General features: G+C 40.8%; 1 protein-coding gene across 2 annotated transcripts in view; it reads left to right on the forward strand.

Moving 5' to 3' along the window:
• The first annotated feature begins 1,140 nt into the window (after positions 1-1,140).
• DERA (deoxyribose-phosphate aldolase) overlaps positions 1,141-18,203 on the forward strand; it is a 120,167-nt gene continuing 103,104 nt past the window's right edge. For both annotated transcript variants that reach the window (XM_024129191.3, XM_024129192.3), the window contains exon 1: positions 1,141-1,249. In XM_024129191.3, coding sequence (XP_023984959.1) covers positions 1,219-1,249 — 31 coding nt within the window. In that variant the 5' untranslated portion in view covers positions 1,141-1,218. The remainder of the gene's footprint in view (positions 1,250-18,203) is intronic.

The raw sequence follows: 18,203 nt of genomic DNA on the forward strand, positions 1-18,203 counted from the left end.
TCTCTCTGAAAGTACCTAGCATAGTAACTGGCTCATGGTAAACAAGCCATAACTAAGAGATTTCCTTCTTTCAGCAGAGCGGAGCTGTCTTTGACCTTGAGTACAGAGTTGATTAGTAGCCTGTGTTGAGTGACTCCAGACAACTTTAACCTCCTGCTCACAAAGAAAGTCAGGCTGAAAAAATTCTTAGTATCACAGAATCAGAATTTTAGAGCTCCAAGATGTTGTCAAGGGACCTCCCTGGTGGCGCAGTGGTTAAGAATCTGCCTGCCAACGGAGGGGACACAGGTTCGAACCCTGGTCAGGGAAGATCCCACGTGCCGCGGAGCAACTAAGCCCGTGCGCCACAACTACTGAGCCTGTGCTCTAGAGCCCGCGTGCCACAACTACTGAAGCCTGCGCGCCTAGAGCCCGTGCTCCGCAACAAGAGAAGCCAGCGCACCGCAAGAGCAGCCCCTGCTCGCCGCAACTAGAGAAAGCCTGCACGCAGCAACGAAGACCCAACGCAGCCAAAAATAAATAATTAAAAAAAAAAAGATGTTGTCAAGGTGCTTTCTTACAGATAAGGAAAATGAAGCTTAGAAAGGCAGTTGATGGCCCAGTGTCACACTTAATCGCTGCCAGAGCAAAGCTGAGACCCCAGTTCTTCCCACTCCTAGGCCCCCTGGTTTTTCAGACCACAGAGTTGCTTCTCTTCAGGAAGCCAAGCGTAGAAGTCACAGGGCACCGGGCCCCAGTTTGCTGGTTGGCCGCCCTTACCAGGCTAAGGGATCACCGCTCCCGTTTCAGGTGTGGGGTCCTCGAGCTCTGGTCTCAGGCAGTAATTGGAAGGATCCTCTCCCTTCTTGTTCTGTAATCCTACTGTGAAACGTCTCCAAATGCTTTTATTCAGTACAGTCAGCAACTTAAGAGTTTCACCACGAGTTCTGGCAGCATGATTTGCGGGAGTTAGTACGCGAGTTCCGCACCTGGTGGAGAAGACCGAAAGATGCGCGCAGCGGATTTTCCCGGCAGAGAAAAGGACCCGTGATCCTTCCTCCGCGGCCCAGCCTGGGGCTCCGCCCCCAAAGCGGAGAGGGCGGGGCGTGCGAGGCGTGCGAGGCGTGCGGGGCGTGCGGGCGTGCGGGCGTGCGGGGCGTGCGGCGCGCGCGGAAGCAGGAAGGGCAGAGCTAAGGCGGGCGGGCGCGCGGGAGCCGGCGGTGCAGTGGCTGCCCTGCCATGTCGGCGCACCAGCGGGGCATGGAGCTCGGTAAGGGCCCGCGGTCGCTCCCTCCCCTCTCCGTTGCTCCCGGTCCCCTGTGTCTTCGAGCCTCGCGCCGCCCGGTGACCTGGCCAGGGGTCCCCGGGGCGCGTGCTCCCCGGGGCGGTAGGCGCAGGCTCGGGGGCCGCACCTGGGAGACACAGCCCCTGCGCACGTGGACCCCGCAAACCTTGACTCCCAAGCCTTATATTTATAAGCGGAAGGAATAGGAAAGGATTATACTTTTATCTTCCAACTCATTAGCTCACCTGGTTGCTTAGAACAGCAACAACAAAAAAACCCCAAAGACCCCCAAACAAACCAGATGAAAACCTCCCTTCCACGCTCCTAATAGAATTACCTTGTGCGATTTAATGCCGGGTTTCCATAGGTAATTGTTAACACAGCCGTATCCCCAGAGTGATCGTGCTGTTGGAAAAGTTGTCTCTGGACTATATAACTTAATGTAAGTTGTATGATTTTTAGAAGTACAGCGACTTCTAAAAGTGCTTGGATTATTTCTCCATTTATTTCATTTCATTGATGTTCTAAAATATTTCTGGCAAGAAAACTTAGTTTTGATTTCCCAAAATGTGAAAAATTTGTAATTCAAACATAGCAAAACCATGATGGAGCCAAAGGTTAAGGATCTCAGTTTAAGTATTATAGCTTGCATATCGGTATCCTGGATCTTCAGTTTAGCTCTGTGACTTTGGGCAAATAACTTAATCACTTTGTGCTTAAATTTCTTAATCTGTAAAATGATTATAATAGTAGCACTTACCTCATAAAGTGGTTTGGAGATTAAATGAGAGGATGTTAATTGTTTGGCACATTGTGAGTACATAGTAAGTATATAATAGTATTATAGATATATAGTAAGTATATAATAGTTTACTATGTACTCACAATGTACCAAGTAAGTATGTACAGTAATAGTATTAAAAGGAGAATTCTGTGTTTAGGGGCCAGTTTTGAGAAAATTAGCTATAAATTGTATGTAAGTCATACGGGTACATTTTTTTCTTTAAAAGTGACTGTTCTAACTAGAGTCTAGGCTTCATGAGATGGTCCAGAACTTTTGTCGAATGGTAAGAGCTTGTCTTTATAAAGGCAGGTGATTTCCTCACCGAACTGATTCTCCTTTACTCACTGCCCTTTAGCAGGTTATATTTTAAACTCTAGTTCTATCTTTGGAATGTGGACTTTAGTAATAAAGGAGTTCCCTAGATTGGAAGATCCAGAAAGATAATGGATGGAGGATAGGGATGGTCTGTGGGTCTTAATCACCTTGGTATCTTCAGGGTATGGCTGCGTGACTTTGTTCGTCACATTTGATGCACTGTTATTTCCCCAAAACTTAGCAATTTATTTTTCTTTCAAGAAACACAAACCTTTTTCTCTTTCTTTTTCTTATTGAGGTATAGTTGACATAGAACTTTTTTTACTTTATTTGCAAGAATTAGAATCACATCCATTCATTTGTTGAAAAGTAACAGTATAGACAAAAATCAATTGCTATGTAGAATAATAGTAAATGTGATTTTTATGCAGCTATTTAAATGATCATAGTTTTGTTTTATTCTCTTTGTTTAAATAACATCAGATGTATTTCAAGGGTGTTTTTCCTTCACTGGTATTAATCATTAATCCAGACAGAGATTTGGCCTAAAATAAATTATTTGAAATATTTATGTACTAGGAAAAAAAATCATTCAGTATTAATTTATGCAGTTTATTAGTTGATGCCTTTTATGGAGTTTTCTAATTAAAAGTCTTTTAAAATAAACACTAACTTTTTTAAAGAAAAAAACTTTTATTCCCTTATTGTGAAGGAATTCATGTTTATTGTAAAAATTTTAGAAAATACAATTAGAACAAAAAAACTAAAATTATTACAGATACAGTCACTAATTTATGTTGTAGTGCATGTATATACTTCTAGTTAATAGACTTTTTTTTTAATAAATAGGTTCATTTGAGACTGAATCTGACCCTCATGATAAAACCTTCAAGGAAAACATTCTTTTATGGACCCATTGGACATGAGAAAGAAAGAACAGACCCTCTAATGTTCATTTTTATGTCAGTGGTTAGTGATCAATCCTATCTGTTTAAGATATTTTCTACTTAAAACATTAATTTCTGATTTTCTCCAACTTATACATAAAGCTAAAAACCTCTTTTACTTTGGGCAGTGTTTGCCGTTAAGTGGGTAGGTAACAGCTGTGTCCGCCTATGGAGAAGGCTTGACCAGTTTGGAATCAGAAGGAAAAAGAACCCTAAATCTGGTCTAGCTACTCTGGGGGTGGGGCCTGGCATTCTGGTGGTTTTAAAGTGGTTCTGAAATGCACTCAGATTTGAGAACCACTGGCTTAAAGATCTTTATGGCTCTATGGAGTGCTTCTGGCCCTTTGTATTCTATTGAAATGGACTGATGATATTCTTTTCCTTATTCTGCTAGATGCCTGTTAAGTTTTGCTTAAACTGTAGGTGCAGCAGGGGCAGTGATCTTTCTTTTCTTCATTGATGTATCCCAGGCAGTTAGGATAGTGTCTGGCACATGGAAGGCCCACAAACATGCCTGCTGAATGCAGGAGTGAATTTAGAACTACTCCTTGCTTGGGAGCACTGGGGTGTCCACCTGGGCCCTTGTGTGTGGACAGGTGCTGTGCATGTGCAGTCTCTACCTTCTCCATCTTTTCTGAATAACGTTACAATTCGATTTTGTTACTTCTGTCTTTAAAGAGATCTCAAGAGGCTTAAGGAGGATGTTGGCAGTGTGGCTTCCTTTCAAATGTGATTTTCTTTGGAGGCATCTGGAAAATGGGGATGTTGTATTAGGTGACTTCTAAGGGTCTCTGCTCTGTATCTGTCTGTATATCTGTAAGGTCTTGTGTTCAGAAAGGAAATTTTCAAAGATATCTGAAAAACAGAAAAAAACTAATTGAAAACTGATTTTTAACTGGGACGGGATGGGGACGAGTCTGTGAATTTCTATGTTGCAGTAAAAAGAGATTGTTTTAGGCATATATCCACAATTGGAATGATCAGGGACCGTGATTACTGAGGAATGTTTTGCTCCGTAGGGGCATTTTTTTGCAATCCAAGTCAGAACAAACAGAAAGGGCAGTTTATTTGCTTAAAATACAGATAAACGAGATCAGTTTTGGATTAGTGGCCAAACCAAGAAGCAAGACGGGATTTTGTATTTTACGAAGCACTGTTATCCAAAAAGTAGTTATTGAGTACCGATTGTGAACTGGGTAGTATTACCCTGGGCTCTGGGGATACAAGATGGACAAGGGTAGTCCCTGCCTTCACAGAGCTAGGTCCGATCCCTAGCTGGGCATGGAGCCAAAACTACAATTAAAATAAGTGCAAATGTGATATGCAGTTACTTTGCATTTATTTTTGTCTATTTAAGAAATTAGATAGTTGTGCCTAAACTGTACCATAAATGAGTTGCCATAACAGAGTTCTGGCCCTCTTGGCCTTGTAACTTTTATTTTCCCTTTAAGAACCTAGATGAGAATCAAAATATAAGTAGCTCATTTCTGCCACTTGTGCTAAGGCATAACTTTGGTGTAGAATGCTTCTGATTTTGGTGGTGGTGATTTTTGCACTGCAAAGTTATCTTAGAAAAGTTAAAAAAACTTTTTTTTGACTGGAATCTTAAACTTTAAAGTTAGGCAAAGCATGGGTTGCTTGCACAATAATTCTTTATTTAACACTAGACACTATGCCTAGGTGCTGGGTATAATGATGGTGGTTACCATAGAGCTTTAGTTTTGTGCCAGGTACTATACTGAGTGCTTTTTGCATTATCTCATTTAGTCTTCACAACAGCCCTGTGAAGATTTTATTATGATCTCTGTTCTACAGATGTGCAAACTGAGGTATAGAGAGTTTGAAGTAACTTGCCAAAAGCCAGTTAGGCAGAGCTAATGTGGCAGAGCCAGAATTCACACCTAGTTTGGTGCTAACACTACGTGCTTCACCACTGCAATTGGTCTATTGGTGCTGCCTGGGACACTCGATCTGTGATGTAAGAGAAGGCAAGTCGATAGCTAGTGAATAGTTTTACTGTGACTTTCTTAGCTTTGATTTGCCTGTGTCTATGTGAAAGATTTTTGTTTTATTACCATAACCTATATCTTTTTTTTTAACTTTTTATTTTATATCGGAGTATAGTTGGTTAACAATGTTGTGTTAGTTTCAGGTGTACATATATATATATATATATATATATATATATATACATATACACACATACATGTATCTATTCTTTTTCAAGTTCTTTTCCCATTTAGGTTGTTACATTATATTGAGCAGAGTTCCCTGTGCTATACAGTAGGTCTTGTTGCATAACCCACATCTTAACCATTGCAATTTGTTTGGGGGAAGATGAAGTTTATCCTGAGGGAGAATGGAAACATCCAAACTTTGGTGGATTATGAGAGTAGGCTTAGATGTAACTGAATAAGAAATTTTCTCGGGTGGCATCTTAAAGCCAGCCTTCCTCTGGGTTTTCTTCAGGTAGGTGTGCTGATGTGCCTCAGAGCATCATGGGGTGGGGACCTGGGAGTGAGCTCCAAGTGGTCAGGGGTTTTTTTTGTTGGTTGGTTGGTTTTCTTTTTCTTGTCTCTTTGTATTTTTGAAAACCCCAGCTCTCATACTCTAGTCTTTGGGCTTACTTTGGCTTCCTGGGTTTAAAAACCAATCCTGTCTCTTGATGTGATCTTTAGGTGTAGAAAGAGAAAGAAAGAGAGAGAGAGAAAGAAAGAAAGGAAGATCGAGAAAAATTTTGATAATTATGTTTTGTTGATTTGAGGTGACTTTTTTGTCTTTGTTTTTTGTCTTTTTTTGGTTTGTTTTTTTTGATTTCTAATTTTGGGACCTCTTTTTATAGTTTCCTGAGAACTGGAATCTCTTTAGTTATAAACAAAGCAGTTTAAGGAGTCTATAGATTTCAGGTGAGAAACAACATGAATTACCTTTCCAGAATCCCTTTTGTTGTTTATTTTTTGTGAGACAGAAGGCCATTGAAGATTAGGTAAGAATAGAATTAAAAATTTTTTATATTTCTTCAGGGGATTTCCCAAGTGGAGTTAACTGGAGATTTCTTCTTAACTGTAAAATTGATTTGTGCCATATTTTAAATTAGTGTGGATTTTATCTTGGAATCTAATATTTTTTCTCTTTAATACTTAGTATATGTATTTTTCTTTAGGTTTAATGTGATACTTTTGCAAACATTACCTCTTTTAATTATGCCAGTAATCCTTTGGGGTGAGTTGTTATTTTCACTTCATAGGTAATGATTCAAATCCAGAACATCTGAGTACAAGTTCTTTATTCTTTGCTTTACACCATAGCTGCCTCTGTGTATGTATGTAATATTCTAGGTACTAGGGAAGAAAGATAATATGAAAATAATTATTTTTATGTAATTCTGATCTTACACATGATGAATTTATTATCTTCCACTGAGTACAGGTATCCCACTGCACTTGGTTACCTTACGCCACTTCACTTATGAAATGCCTGCATTAGTACCTGTTATCTCTAACGGAAAGAAATTCAAAAGGATTTTTGCTTTTACGAAAAGTTATTAGACCTACTAGTATAGGTCTTCCATAAAAGCAAAATGGCATGATGAGAACTTTCGGAAAGTGGGTGATACTTTTCACTTTGTGCCAATTCAGCTGACCAAAGGTTTCCTAGGAGCCCTCTACTTTTCAGATAGTAGGGGAAACCTGTATTGATTATAAACCAGAATAACAAAAGTTTTTTGCTGTACTTTTTTTTTTTCTTTTTAACTTTAAAGCAATGTCAAACTTTTAGAAAAGTTGTAAGCGCAGTAGAAAGACCTTTTTCTTTTGAACTAGCTGAGGAACACGGTTGACTGACATGATGCATCACCACCTCTGGATACTTGAGTATTTCCTATGGGTAAGGACAGTTTCCTCAAAGGGTGCAACAACCCGGCAGTCCTCAAAGTGAGGCCTTTAATATGGATACATTATTACCATCCAGTCCACCGACTTCATTCACCTTTGGCCAGTTGTCCAAACAATGTTTTTTATTTCAAAAATATCTGTTTCACAATCATATGTTGCCTTTAATTGTCGTGTCTTTTTAATCTTCAGGCTGAAATGATTGCTCAGTGTTTCACTGACTTTTGCAGCATATGGGCCAGTTGTTTTATAGGATGTTCCTCCATTCCTGTTTGCAGTGTTTTTTTCGTGGTTAGATTCAGATTATGCATCTCTGGCAGGAATTTCACAGAAATGATGCTGTGTTCTTCTCATTGCATCCTGTTAGGTAGCACATGATATTGAATTGTCTCATTATTGATGGTGTTCATTGTGATTATTCGATTAAGGTGCTGCTGTCTGCTAGGCTTCATCACTGTAAAGTTACTTTTTAACCTTTGTAATTCATGTGTATTTTGTGTGGTGGTACTTTGAAACTATTTAAGTACCCTGTTTCTCTGCAGGTTTTCAATTTATTTGTGTTTGTTTATATTAGTATATATTTGAGGTTTCCTATTTTTTCCAAATGGGTTGTAATTGTTACTATTATTATTTAATATTCAAATTGTTTAGATTTTGCTAAGGTGAGCCCCTTCATCCTAGCTTCTCTCTCTTTCTGACGTGTGCCATTATTTTTGAAGTACTTCATTCGTTTTTGGCTTAACAGGGTGTCCCAGGCTTATACTTTCCCTGCCCCAGCACTAGAGTCAGCTCTTTCTCCAAGGAATGTTTCTTTCAGTGGATAATGGTATTTAGATGCCATGATCTGGGCGGTAGGTATGCTCATGGTGACTGGAATGTCTCTGCTCCTAAACCCCTTACTTGGTAGAGCTAGAGAATGTGTACACACATACACCCACACATTTACTTCTGTAACTGTCTACTTCTCATCTATCTATATCTCTCTATATAGTGAAAACCATGAGTTCAGACTGATTCCTCCAATTCCAGTACAATACCACGGATTTATTCCATTTTTCTCTCTTTGCATATTTGAAACCCTTCACATGCTGGGCTGTACATACTCCTCGGCAAGTAGACATTCTTCTTGACTTAGGTTCTGACGCTCTGAGCTGGGTACCTTCATCCAGCCTGGGCTCCAACTGCCTGCATCAGGCTGCTGCCCACAATGATACCCCCCAGCAGGTCTGTGGCTCTCTGGGCCAGGCTGCCCATCCATGTAGATAGCCTCCTTTTCCTGCTTGTCTCGACTCCCATGTCTGGCTACCCTTTCCCTTCGTGCAGACACCCTCTGTGTTGCGATTGGACTCTGGCCTACCCCCCGTGCTTAAGTGGCCCCCTAGCTTGTTGGGCTCCCATAGCCCACTCTGGGCCATAGTGAATCCCTCTCCTGACCTGGCTCAAATGACTCCCACCCTCCCGGGGTGAGGGGTTAGGACAGTTGTTTAGGAGGGGAGGGGACCAGAATACATTTATAAAATTTATTCTTATGTATTATAAACTTATACACATTTTAATAAACCCCCCAAAAACAAAGTAGAGTTCCTGCCGTTCCTGGCACTGGTTACTTGTTGCTCATGGTAATGGCTGGGATACCAGAGTGACCAAAGCCTGGTCTCTGCTTTCCTGAAGCTGACAATCAACGAAGGGACACTGTCATGTACATCATCACAGGAGGATACAGGTGACCACATAGAAGTAATCAGATTGGAAGGTGATGGAGGAATTTACATAGTCCAGGGGAGGTTTTTGGAAAGGATGTTTTTGACAGGGAGGAGTTTCTGCAAAGGAACTTACGCAAAACAGCCTAGCATGTTTCATTAACTATAGGAACCCAATTTTCAGATTTCTAGTGTAATCCTCTCCTTCTGTCATGGCTAACAGTAATATTTTAGTGAAGCAAGAAGAAAAAAACCCTTTGTATTCTATGTATGAAATTCATCCATGGAGTCAATATAATGATCGTGTACGCTTTTAGGTTTTAAATTGGGCATCCTTTTCTGAACTCAAACTTTGATTTTACCTTAGAAGTCTTTTACCATTTGCTTATAAGCATGAGTGATGAGGCTGTGTTTTATTATTCTGATACTGTTTTGGTAAACAGAAAGAACTATAATCATTTGGGTTTATTGTATAATTAAATAATTAAAAGTTTTCCATGGTGCCTGTTAATTAAAAAAAAAAACAAATTTTTTTTTAAAGCATCTGAGCTCTGTGAATTTTTTTTTTTTTTTTGCGGTACGCGGGCCTCTCACTGCTGTGGCCTCTCCCGTTGCGGAGCACAGGCTCCGGACGCGCAGGCCCAGCGGCCATGGCTCACGGGCCCAGCCGCTGCGCGGCACGTGGGATCTTCCCGGACCGGGGCACGAACCCGCGTCCCCTGCATCGGCAGGCGGACTCTCAACCGCTGAGCCACCAGGGAAGCCCCAGCTCTGTGGATTTTAATTGTTAGGAGGGAAGACGAAGTTCAAGCGCTCCTTTGAAATGGGATACCTCTGCGGGGAAAGAAAGACTAGCCAACGAGAAAGCGGAGAGAGCCCTGGAGGATGCGATTTAGACGTGTCACTAGAAATTGTTTAAGAGGAGAGCGCTGGCCCTTTTAAAACGCTGCCTGTCACTGGAGGATTGGGTCACCTTGAAATGTGTTCATCTTTGAGTTAAAGGCATAAAAAGCCACTTTGAAATTTTTCAGTTAACTTTGGTGTGTGGTGTGTGTGCATCTGCGGATGTACCTCTCCTCTGCCTGCCTCAGCCATTAATAGTGATTTCCCTGGAAACTAAAGTGGTCGCACGGGAAGGATAAATGTTTCATCTCCGCTCCAGCAAACTATACAGATTTTTAAGTGTTGAGACTCTCCCAGGCTGGAACTTCTGTCTTTGTAGAGTCAGGCCTACTTCCCCTAAAGCAAAGTCTGAGATAAGAGCAGCCTCTGGTAATTACTTCCTAAAAAGGCGCCACTTAAGTGGTGCTTTTGTTCTCCTGGAATGTGGTTAATAATGTCGAGATTGTGGTGTTTAATGTCTGGTAAAAATATCCAAATTAACTGCTCTTGTAATTCAGATTCAGGTAAGCTTTGCAACTGAAACCTAGTGGACACAACTCCTGCCCCATGGCCACAAGGTAGAGGTGTGTTTGTGTGTGTGTGTGTGAGATTTCATTCAATGTCTAACATTTGGCATTGAACTAGGTGTCTGGCATGTTTAAGGTCTACAGACTATTATCTCTGATGTAGAGATCCTTGTATAAACATTACTTAGGAATATGGCAAACACTGTTTCCTAGGGAAATAAATAGTGTCCGCATTTATAAAGCTACCTCTTTTTTTTTTTTTTTAAACATGTCACAGTATCACAGCAGGAAGGCATCTTAGATATCAGTCTCACAGATAATACCATGTATTACAGACGAGTAAATGGAGACCTAAGGAAGGTAAAGCTATGGTTACAGGGCTGGTTAGAGGCAGTACTGGACTTGAGACTCAGGCTCTGTCTTTGCTGATTTATTCCAATACATTGCGTTACCTCCATTTACCGTTAGCTTTGTAGGAGCTCGGCTGGGCTCTGGCCCTGAATCAGGATCACCTGAGATGCTTGTTAAAAATGCAGATTCCTGAGCTCCGCAATAGCTTTTGTTACCCATATGAGAGGAGGAGCCCAGGAATCTACATTTCACAAGCTCCCCAGATGGTTCTCATGAACACTGCAGATTTAGAACCTGCAGTAAGCCAGAGTGACCCAGATCAATTAGAGTTTCAGGGAATCTTCCGTTACTGTATTCACTTGGCTTGTATCCGTGGGTTCCACATCCCTGAAGGGCTGATTGTACCGTGCCATTTTCTGTAAGATATTTGAGCATCCGTAGATTTTGCTATCCGTGGGACTCCCGGGACGAACCCTGTGGATACCGAGGGACGACTGGATTACTTTTTTGAGAAATCCTTACTCTGTCACTTTTACCTTTACGTTAATATCTTTTATATGTCATAGTTTTTTGTATTTGGTTACCAAAGCTTCTGCAAGCAAATTTGGGGACAATTTAGCCTTTTATTTTCTATTCGAAATATGTCACCAAACGTGCAAAGCATATTGTGAAGGCATATGGGAAAAATCAGGAGTGTAAGGCAGATAAGTAGGTGTATATATCTGAAAAGTGCATTGTATCTGAAATGGAGCATATTTTATTCAAATAATGCCAGTGGCTAAAGGGAAAAATATAGTCGAACAGCGGTCCTGATGATGATTTTGGAAACGTATCCTAGAGTATCTTCTCCATGGTCTCAGAGACTGGAGGGGGCAGACCCTAAAGATCCCAATACCTGAAGATGTGATATTGTCTACCAGAAAGAGTAATTTAGTTAATCTTCTGGTGGGAGAAAGAACATATTCATATTTCCTTGGAGATTATTAAGTTTGTATTGTGGACTCAAGGAGGAAGGGGACAATCCTCTATATGTTTATATTTGGCAAAGTAGCTCCAGCTCTGTATATTTTGGCATTTTGGGGGGAGATTTTTTTTTTTTCTTCAGTATTTAGGGAGAAACTGAAATGCTTCTGATAATTTTCCAAAGAAACAAGAAATGTATTTTAGTCTTGTATCTTTATAAGCAGAGTTTATTTTCCTTTTTCAAAAAGTTTTGACTCTTCAGGAGGTAATTATTATTATACTCTCAAACCCTTCCATCCAGCACATATATGTAGAGTACCTAGAGCGAACTCAGCACTATCCACGTCTTTGTGAAAGAGACCAGGGCCATAGAAGTTGGGAGGCCCCACCCTTGAGAAACTTCTCTTCATCAAACTTTGAAGTGTCACTGGGAAAGCACAGAGCTTTGCTCTTGCCAGGGAAAGCAGACTTTGCTCATCCTTGGGATATGCAGTTGCCCTGTTTCAAACAATGGACCCGTCAACATTGTACTGATATTTATTACTAACATTTAAAAATACTGTGGGAAATATCTTGCGTGAGGCAGAGATCTCGTATGGGTTTTTTCAGTGAAAACACCTCATGGATCTGGCTCCAGGAAGAAAAAAATCACAGTTTCATTCTGCAGATGAATATTGTTTGACTGGTTGTAATATTATGCCAGTAATTACATAAAATAGAGAAGCTGTGGGACTTAGTGATTAGCATGTAGAGTCTAGACATTAGGCATTGGTGCTAATAATACGGAAGATGCCTCAGAGAAAAAGCTGACTTCTCCCTGCTTCTGAAAGAGAGTTAAATTGTTTTGGTGCCGACAGGAGTACGTTTACAGGTCAAGTGAAATCAGGCATCCTGTGGATTGAATGTCGGCGGATCTGTACTTGGCCATGTATACTTCACCCAGTGCATTGTGGTTTATCCGGAAAGGATACAGGATTGGGACCCAGGCATTTTGGTCCTTTCTCTGACAGCATCTGGCCATGTGACCTTGGGTAGGGGACTCCAGTGCCCTGGCTTGTGCTTTCCAAATTGGTGAAACAGACATATGACAATGTTCGTTGATCTGTTGTAACAAATGTGCCACTCTGGCGGGGGACATGGATAATGGGGAGGGTATGCCTGTGTGGGGCGGGGAGTAAATAGGAAGTCTCTGTACCTTCCACTCAGTTTTGCTGGGAACCTCAAACTTCTCTAAAGAATGAAGTCTATTGAGAAAACAAAACAAAATACAGACACCTGATCTCTGAGAGTCCTGGTTCTGAACTTCTTTGAGTCTTCTGGTCATTACTTAGAGTTACCATTCTGTGGAACTGTAGGTCTGCGATGGTCTCTGTGCTTGGAATTCATACCTTTCCCTCCTTCTCTGGTCAACACAGTCCTCCCGGGCTTTCAAGGCTCTAAGTTCCAGTGATCAGTTTGTATCCCCCCCGCCCCCATTCTGTGATGATTGGACATAATGAAATACATTATTATGTATTTTCTTTCTCTCTAGATGTTTCATGAATGTACATCTGGACTTCACAAGTCTTTCATGCAAGCAGAGCCTTTTATTTTGTATTCATTCCTCTGCATGGCAGAGTATTGATCATAGTCTTAGTGTTTCATTCATAAAAAGTACCTCGTAGATTCACCTCTTCCTCTTTTCTTCTGTTCCTACACTTCGCTCATTCTGTCGCATATCTAGGTCATGACCGTGGTCTTTCTCATCTGCCCCAGGAAAATCCATATTTGATTAAACTTTTCCTTATAGTTTTTTGTTCAAATAGAACAAATTACGCTTTTCTTCTCATACTTGCTATTTCGATTATTTGGCTCCTTTAAGATGTATTTCCATTTCATGAAAAATATAAAATCTGACTTAGTCAAATTAATGTAATTGCGGTCTTTAGTGGAAAGGCGTAATTGAATTGGGGGGACAATCAAATAGTGCTGTCACCTACTGTATGGCTCAGGGAACTCTGCTCAATATTATGTAACAACCTAAATGGGAAAAGAATTTGAAAAAGAATAGATACATGTATATGTATAACTGAATCACTTTGCTGTACACCTGAAACTAACACAACATTGTTAATCAACTATACTCCAATATAAAATAAAAAGTTAAAAAAAAAGAATGAATCCTTTTAAGTAACTGAACCATATATTAAAAAGAAAAAAATAGTGCTGTCAGGAGGTGATGAATGGGTTTAGCCACATAGGAATTCTTACAAGACTGGAAGTGGAAATGTCTGTTAAAATCTGTTAAAGTTGCATGTCAAATAGTTGAATTAAGTAAATATGCTTTTCACTCTAAAGATTTTATATACGGCATCGTAGAAATAGCTTGAGTTTGGAATCATAGAGACCTGTTTGAATCTTAGCCCTGACATGTGCTGTGTGACCTTGGATAAGTATTTTAACCTCTGAGGTTCAGTTTCTTCATCTATAAAATGGACCTGATGTCTTCGTGGCAGAATTAGTGTGAATATTCAATGAGAAATATAGTTACATCATGCTTAACTTGATGAGTGACCAATAAATGGTAGCCATTATTCCAGTAATCTTCCGAAAATACAGCTTTCATTATTTCACCTCCTCTGTTAAAGGCTTGCTTCGTTTCCTCTGCTGTTCACCACTCATCTCCCAAGGTCCTTTGCTTTGTCTTATGGCACCTACTAATTTCTGTCCTGTGTTTGCATGTTGTAGTGATGCTTTATATAATAAGCTGCTCGAGGGTAGCATCTGTGTTTGTTGGGTCTCTGTGTCCCTCATATTACATAGAACAGTAGTTTTCATGGTGCCTGTAATTGTTTTTATTAGTGTTTGTTAAGTGAATGAATAAAGAAGCATTAGTGCCTTTTCTAGCAACTTACAATGCCTGTTGTGTGAAGCCCAGACATTTTGCTCTCTCTTTGAGGATCCTGGATCATTTGGCCTGTTCCTGTTACCCACACCTTCCCCCTTGGAGGTCAAGCTTAAATCCCTCCACTCTCCTGAAACCTTCTCTTATTCCTCTTGTTTAGTAGATGTCTTTTAAATTATTTTGATGTTTTATTTCTCTGTAACTTTGCTTCTCACCATGTTGATTACCTGTTCCTTAACACCAAAGGTGATAACTCCTACATAAGAGGCATACCTATCTGAAAACTTTGGAAAATGAATCAGTGTGGAGGTTTTACTCTTTCAAAGTATGAATGAAAAATGTTTAAAATTTATGCCATTTAGGATGAAATTTTCTGAAACTTAAGTATCTTTAAAAGATGTTTTTGCCTAATAGGTAGTATATAGTCATCATAGAAATTTTCAAAAAATGTATAAATAGAATGAAATTAAACTTGCCCACTATCATACCGTGGAGAAGCAGAACTCTGAAGGTTTAGTCTCTGTGTGAAGTAGAGTGCACTGGGTAAAATTTAATTGTTTTTTGCGACTTGGAGGATCATCATTACAAGCATGTTAAGTCCTTGTAAGTACTCAGTAAATATTAACTTTTAGGAATAAAAGGTATAAATGGACTCCTGAGGTTTTCAGAGCCACTTTTCTCTGAAGTGCCTGGGCTGCTCTGCTTTTTTGGTTCACTGAGTGTATTTTTAATACAGTTTTTGATTCCTCTCGTGTGATCAGGATGTCACTCTTCTGCTATGGAGATCTCCACCTTCTGATTTGCCATTTTGAATATGCACTAGGCTAGAAACAAGAGCATCGAGGTTTCTAGAATTGTGAGAAAACTAAGAGCAAGAGGGTTCTGAGTGGAGGTTCCAGCGGCCTTCCACAGTTGGGGTCTGCAAGAGAATTAAGCCTTAATGCCCTAAGGCATCCATCATGTATAATGAAACAGGTTTTTTCTGATGCATTTGGAAGGGTTTTAGTTCTTTCCTGGGAGGAATGAGAAAGTAGTCATTCAGATTTATTATTTGTTCTCTGGTTCAGATGAGGAACTGTGGTTAAGAAAGGCTAAGGCTCTCCAGTGAGTCGGGTGCATAAACGCCATCTGTGATGCTGTGAAATCTCTATTCACAGATCAGAGCCCTTCTCTTTACTTAGCCTGTGCTTCTTGGTGACATGCCGGAAAGGTACAGTTGCTGCTTGCCTGATTTTTTTTTAAAAACAATAGTTAGTTTATCTCATGGCACCAGTTCTGTGTTGGGATCCTGGAGTGTTCTTCTTTTTTTTTTTTTTTTTTTTTTTTTTTTGTGGTACGCGGGCCTTTTATCTCATGGCACCAGTTCTGTGTTGGGATCCTGGAGTGTTCTTCTTTTTTTTTTTTTTTTTTTTTTTTTTTTTTTTTGTGGTACGCGGGCCTTTCACTGTTGTGGCCTCTCCTGTCGCGGAGCACAGGCTCCGGACGGCGCAGGCTCAGCGGCCATGGCTCACAGGCCCAGCCTTTCTGCGGCATGTGGGATCTTTCCGGACCGGGGCACGAACCGGTGTCCCCTGCATCGGCAGGCGGATTCTGAACCACTGCGCCACTAGGGAAGCCCTCCTGGAGTGTTCTTAATAAATATCTGTGACAGACCAGTTGACTGTTTTTTACCTTTTTATTAGGAAGGTTTTCAAACATTCATAGAGATGGAGAGATTGCGGTAATGAACCATATACCTAGCCCCTAGATTCAACAGTCATAGTTTGCCACACTTGCTTTACTAGTCCCCCTTTTTGCTATAGTATTTGAAAGTAAATCCAAACTGACATCATACAATTTTGCCCCTACTACTTTGATAGATATCTCTAGAAAACCGTATTGTTACAGAACTACTTGATCATTATCAGGCTGACAAAGTTAAACTTGGTTTGCTTAGAATATTTTGAAAGGGAGATGCTCTTGCTTTCATGAAGATGGTACTATGAATACCATTACAATAAAAGTTAGTATTGATTGAGTCCTTAAAATATACAAAATCATATAGCTAAGTACATGCATTAGCCTGTACTTTCTTCCTCCCAACAATTTTATATAGTCAGTACCATTTTTATCCTGATTTTACAAAGTGAGGGGGCTGGGTTTTGAGAGGTAAGGCATCTTGCCTATAATAGTATAGCTGGCAAGAGTGGTGGGCTGGGTCTCAGCCCTAGTCTGTGTGACTTGGGAGACTGCTCTTAACCTGAGAACTACCTTGCCTCTTTATATACTTATTTTTAATTTTTCGTACTTATGTTTGTTATTCTTCATATAACCTCACATTCCATATACGACCAACTGCTAATTACCAGTCTGAATTGGAAACCAATGCAGGCAGACAGGAACTCTATAGATAATCTCCAAATGTTATTTTAATTAATAATTTTAAAATTCTTACTCATTATTCCTCTTATACAGGGGTTTAAAAACAAGAGACAAAAAATGATTACTTTAAAATTCAACTTTTTATATATTTATAATTTGGATTATATGGTGGACATGCCATGGGCAAGCAGTGAGAACAGGAAAAGGCCAGGGGCCTGGAGCAACCTGTTTGGATCATTAACCCCTGGGTAATCAAGAGTCAGCTGGTGTTACGGATACTGCTTATGGAGCAGGGGAAATTCTGCCTCTGGGGCACCTGCCTCTTGCTGTGAGCTTTCCCCTGAGCTGTCTGTTTGGAGGGTGCCTTTCCCCTTGTTTAAGAGCTGTCTGGGAGAAGAACAGAAAATTCCCTTCCCACCAACGTGTGAGAGATTGATGGTGTAAAGAGCCACTTTTCCTAGGCAAGTTACCTTTAATAAGTACCCAGGAATGACAGCTGTGCAATTTGAAACATTTAAGCAGAGGGAACATTGGGTGGTGGGGAGCCTTCTTGCTATTCCCGAAATCTTGCCATTTTGACTTCTGTCCACTCTGCTGGGTATAGTTGACCTTACATAAGTCTCTCAGTCTTCTAGGTCTGTAGCTGTTAAATCCGCCCCTGCAGACCGGAGTAGCCTTGTGTGCGAAACTTGGACCAGATCCAGCTCCTGTGGAGAGCTGACTCAGCCACGTGACTGCAACAGGTGCTTCCAGTTCTGGAGCAGGCGGGGGTGGGGGGTGGATTGGGGAGGGGGTCTGTGTTCCTGGGGTGCACCCCCAGGGGGAATGCTTCCCGAGGATCGTGGCTGCAGAGATGCTCTTGTAGAGCTGATTCAGCCTAACCTCCGAGTTGGCAAGTCTAATCACTTCTTGTTTAAAGTAGGGGTGCTGGTGCTTTCACGTTTTTGATGACTTGTCCCAGAGCATCTCAAAGCACCGGCAAAACCAGCCCCCTCGTTAAAAACCTGTGCCACAAAAGAACTTCTTTCCGAAGAGAAATTGCAGAGGCGATCAGGTGCTGCTGTGGGAAGCAGTGTTTTGAATCAGCACCCAGCACGTGGTGATTGCCACTCGAATTCAGTTTTGAACAGAGGTTCCCAGGCAGTGTTGGCAGTCATGGTGCTTCATAATGTGACGAGCTTGGTTTGTTGGTTTTGGAAGGCAGTGTCAACTGGAGCCCTGTCTGCTTACAGTCAGGGTGTTTTATTTTTTTAACATCTTTATTGGAGTATAGTTGCTTTACAGTGGTGTGTTAGTTTCTGCTTTATAACAAAGTGAATCAGCTATACATATACA

The sequence above is a fragment of the Physeter macrocephalus genome, chromosome 6, assembly GCF_002837175.3.
Source record: "Physeter macrocephalus isolate SW-GA chromosome 6, ASM283717v5, whole genome shotgun sequence".
Classification (NCBI taxonomy): Eukaryota; Metazoa; Chordata; class Mammalia; order Artiodactyla; family Physeteridae; genus Physeter; species Physeter macrocephalus.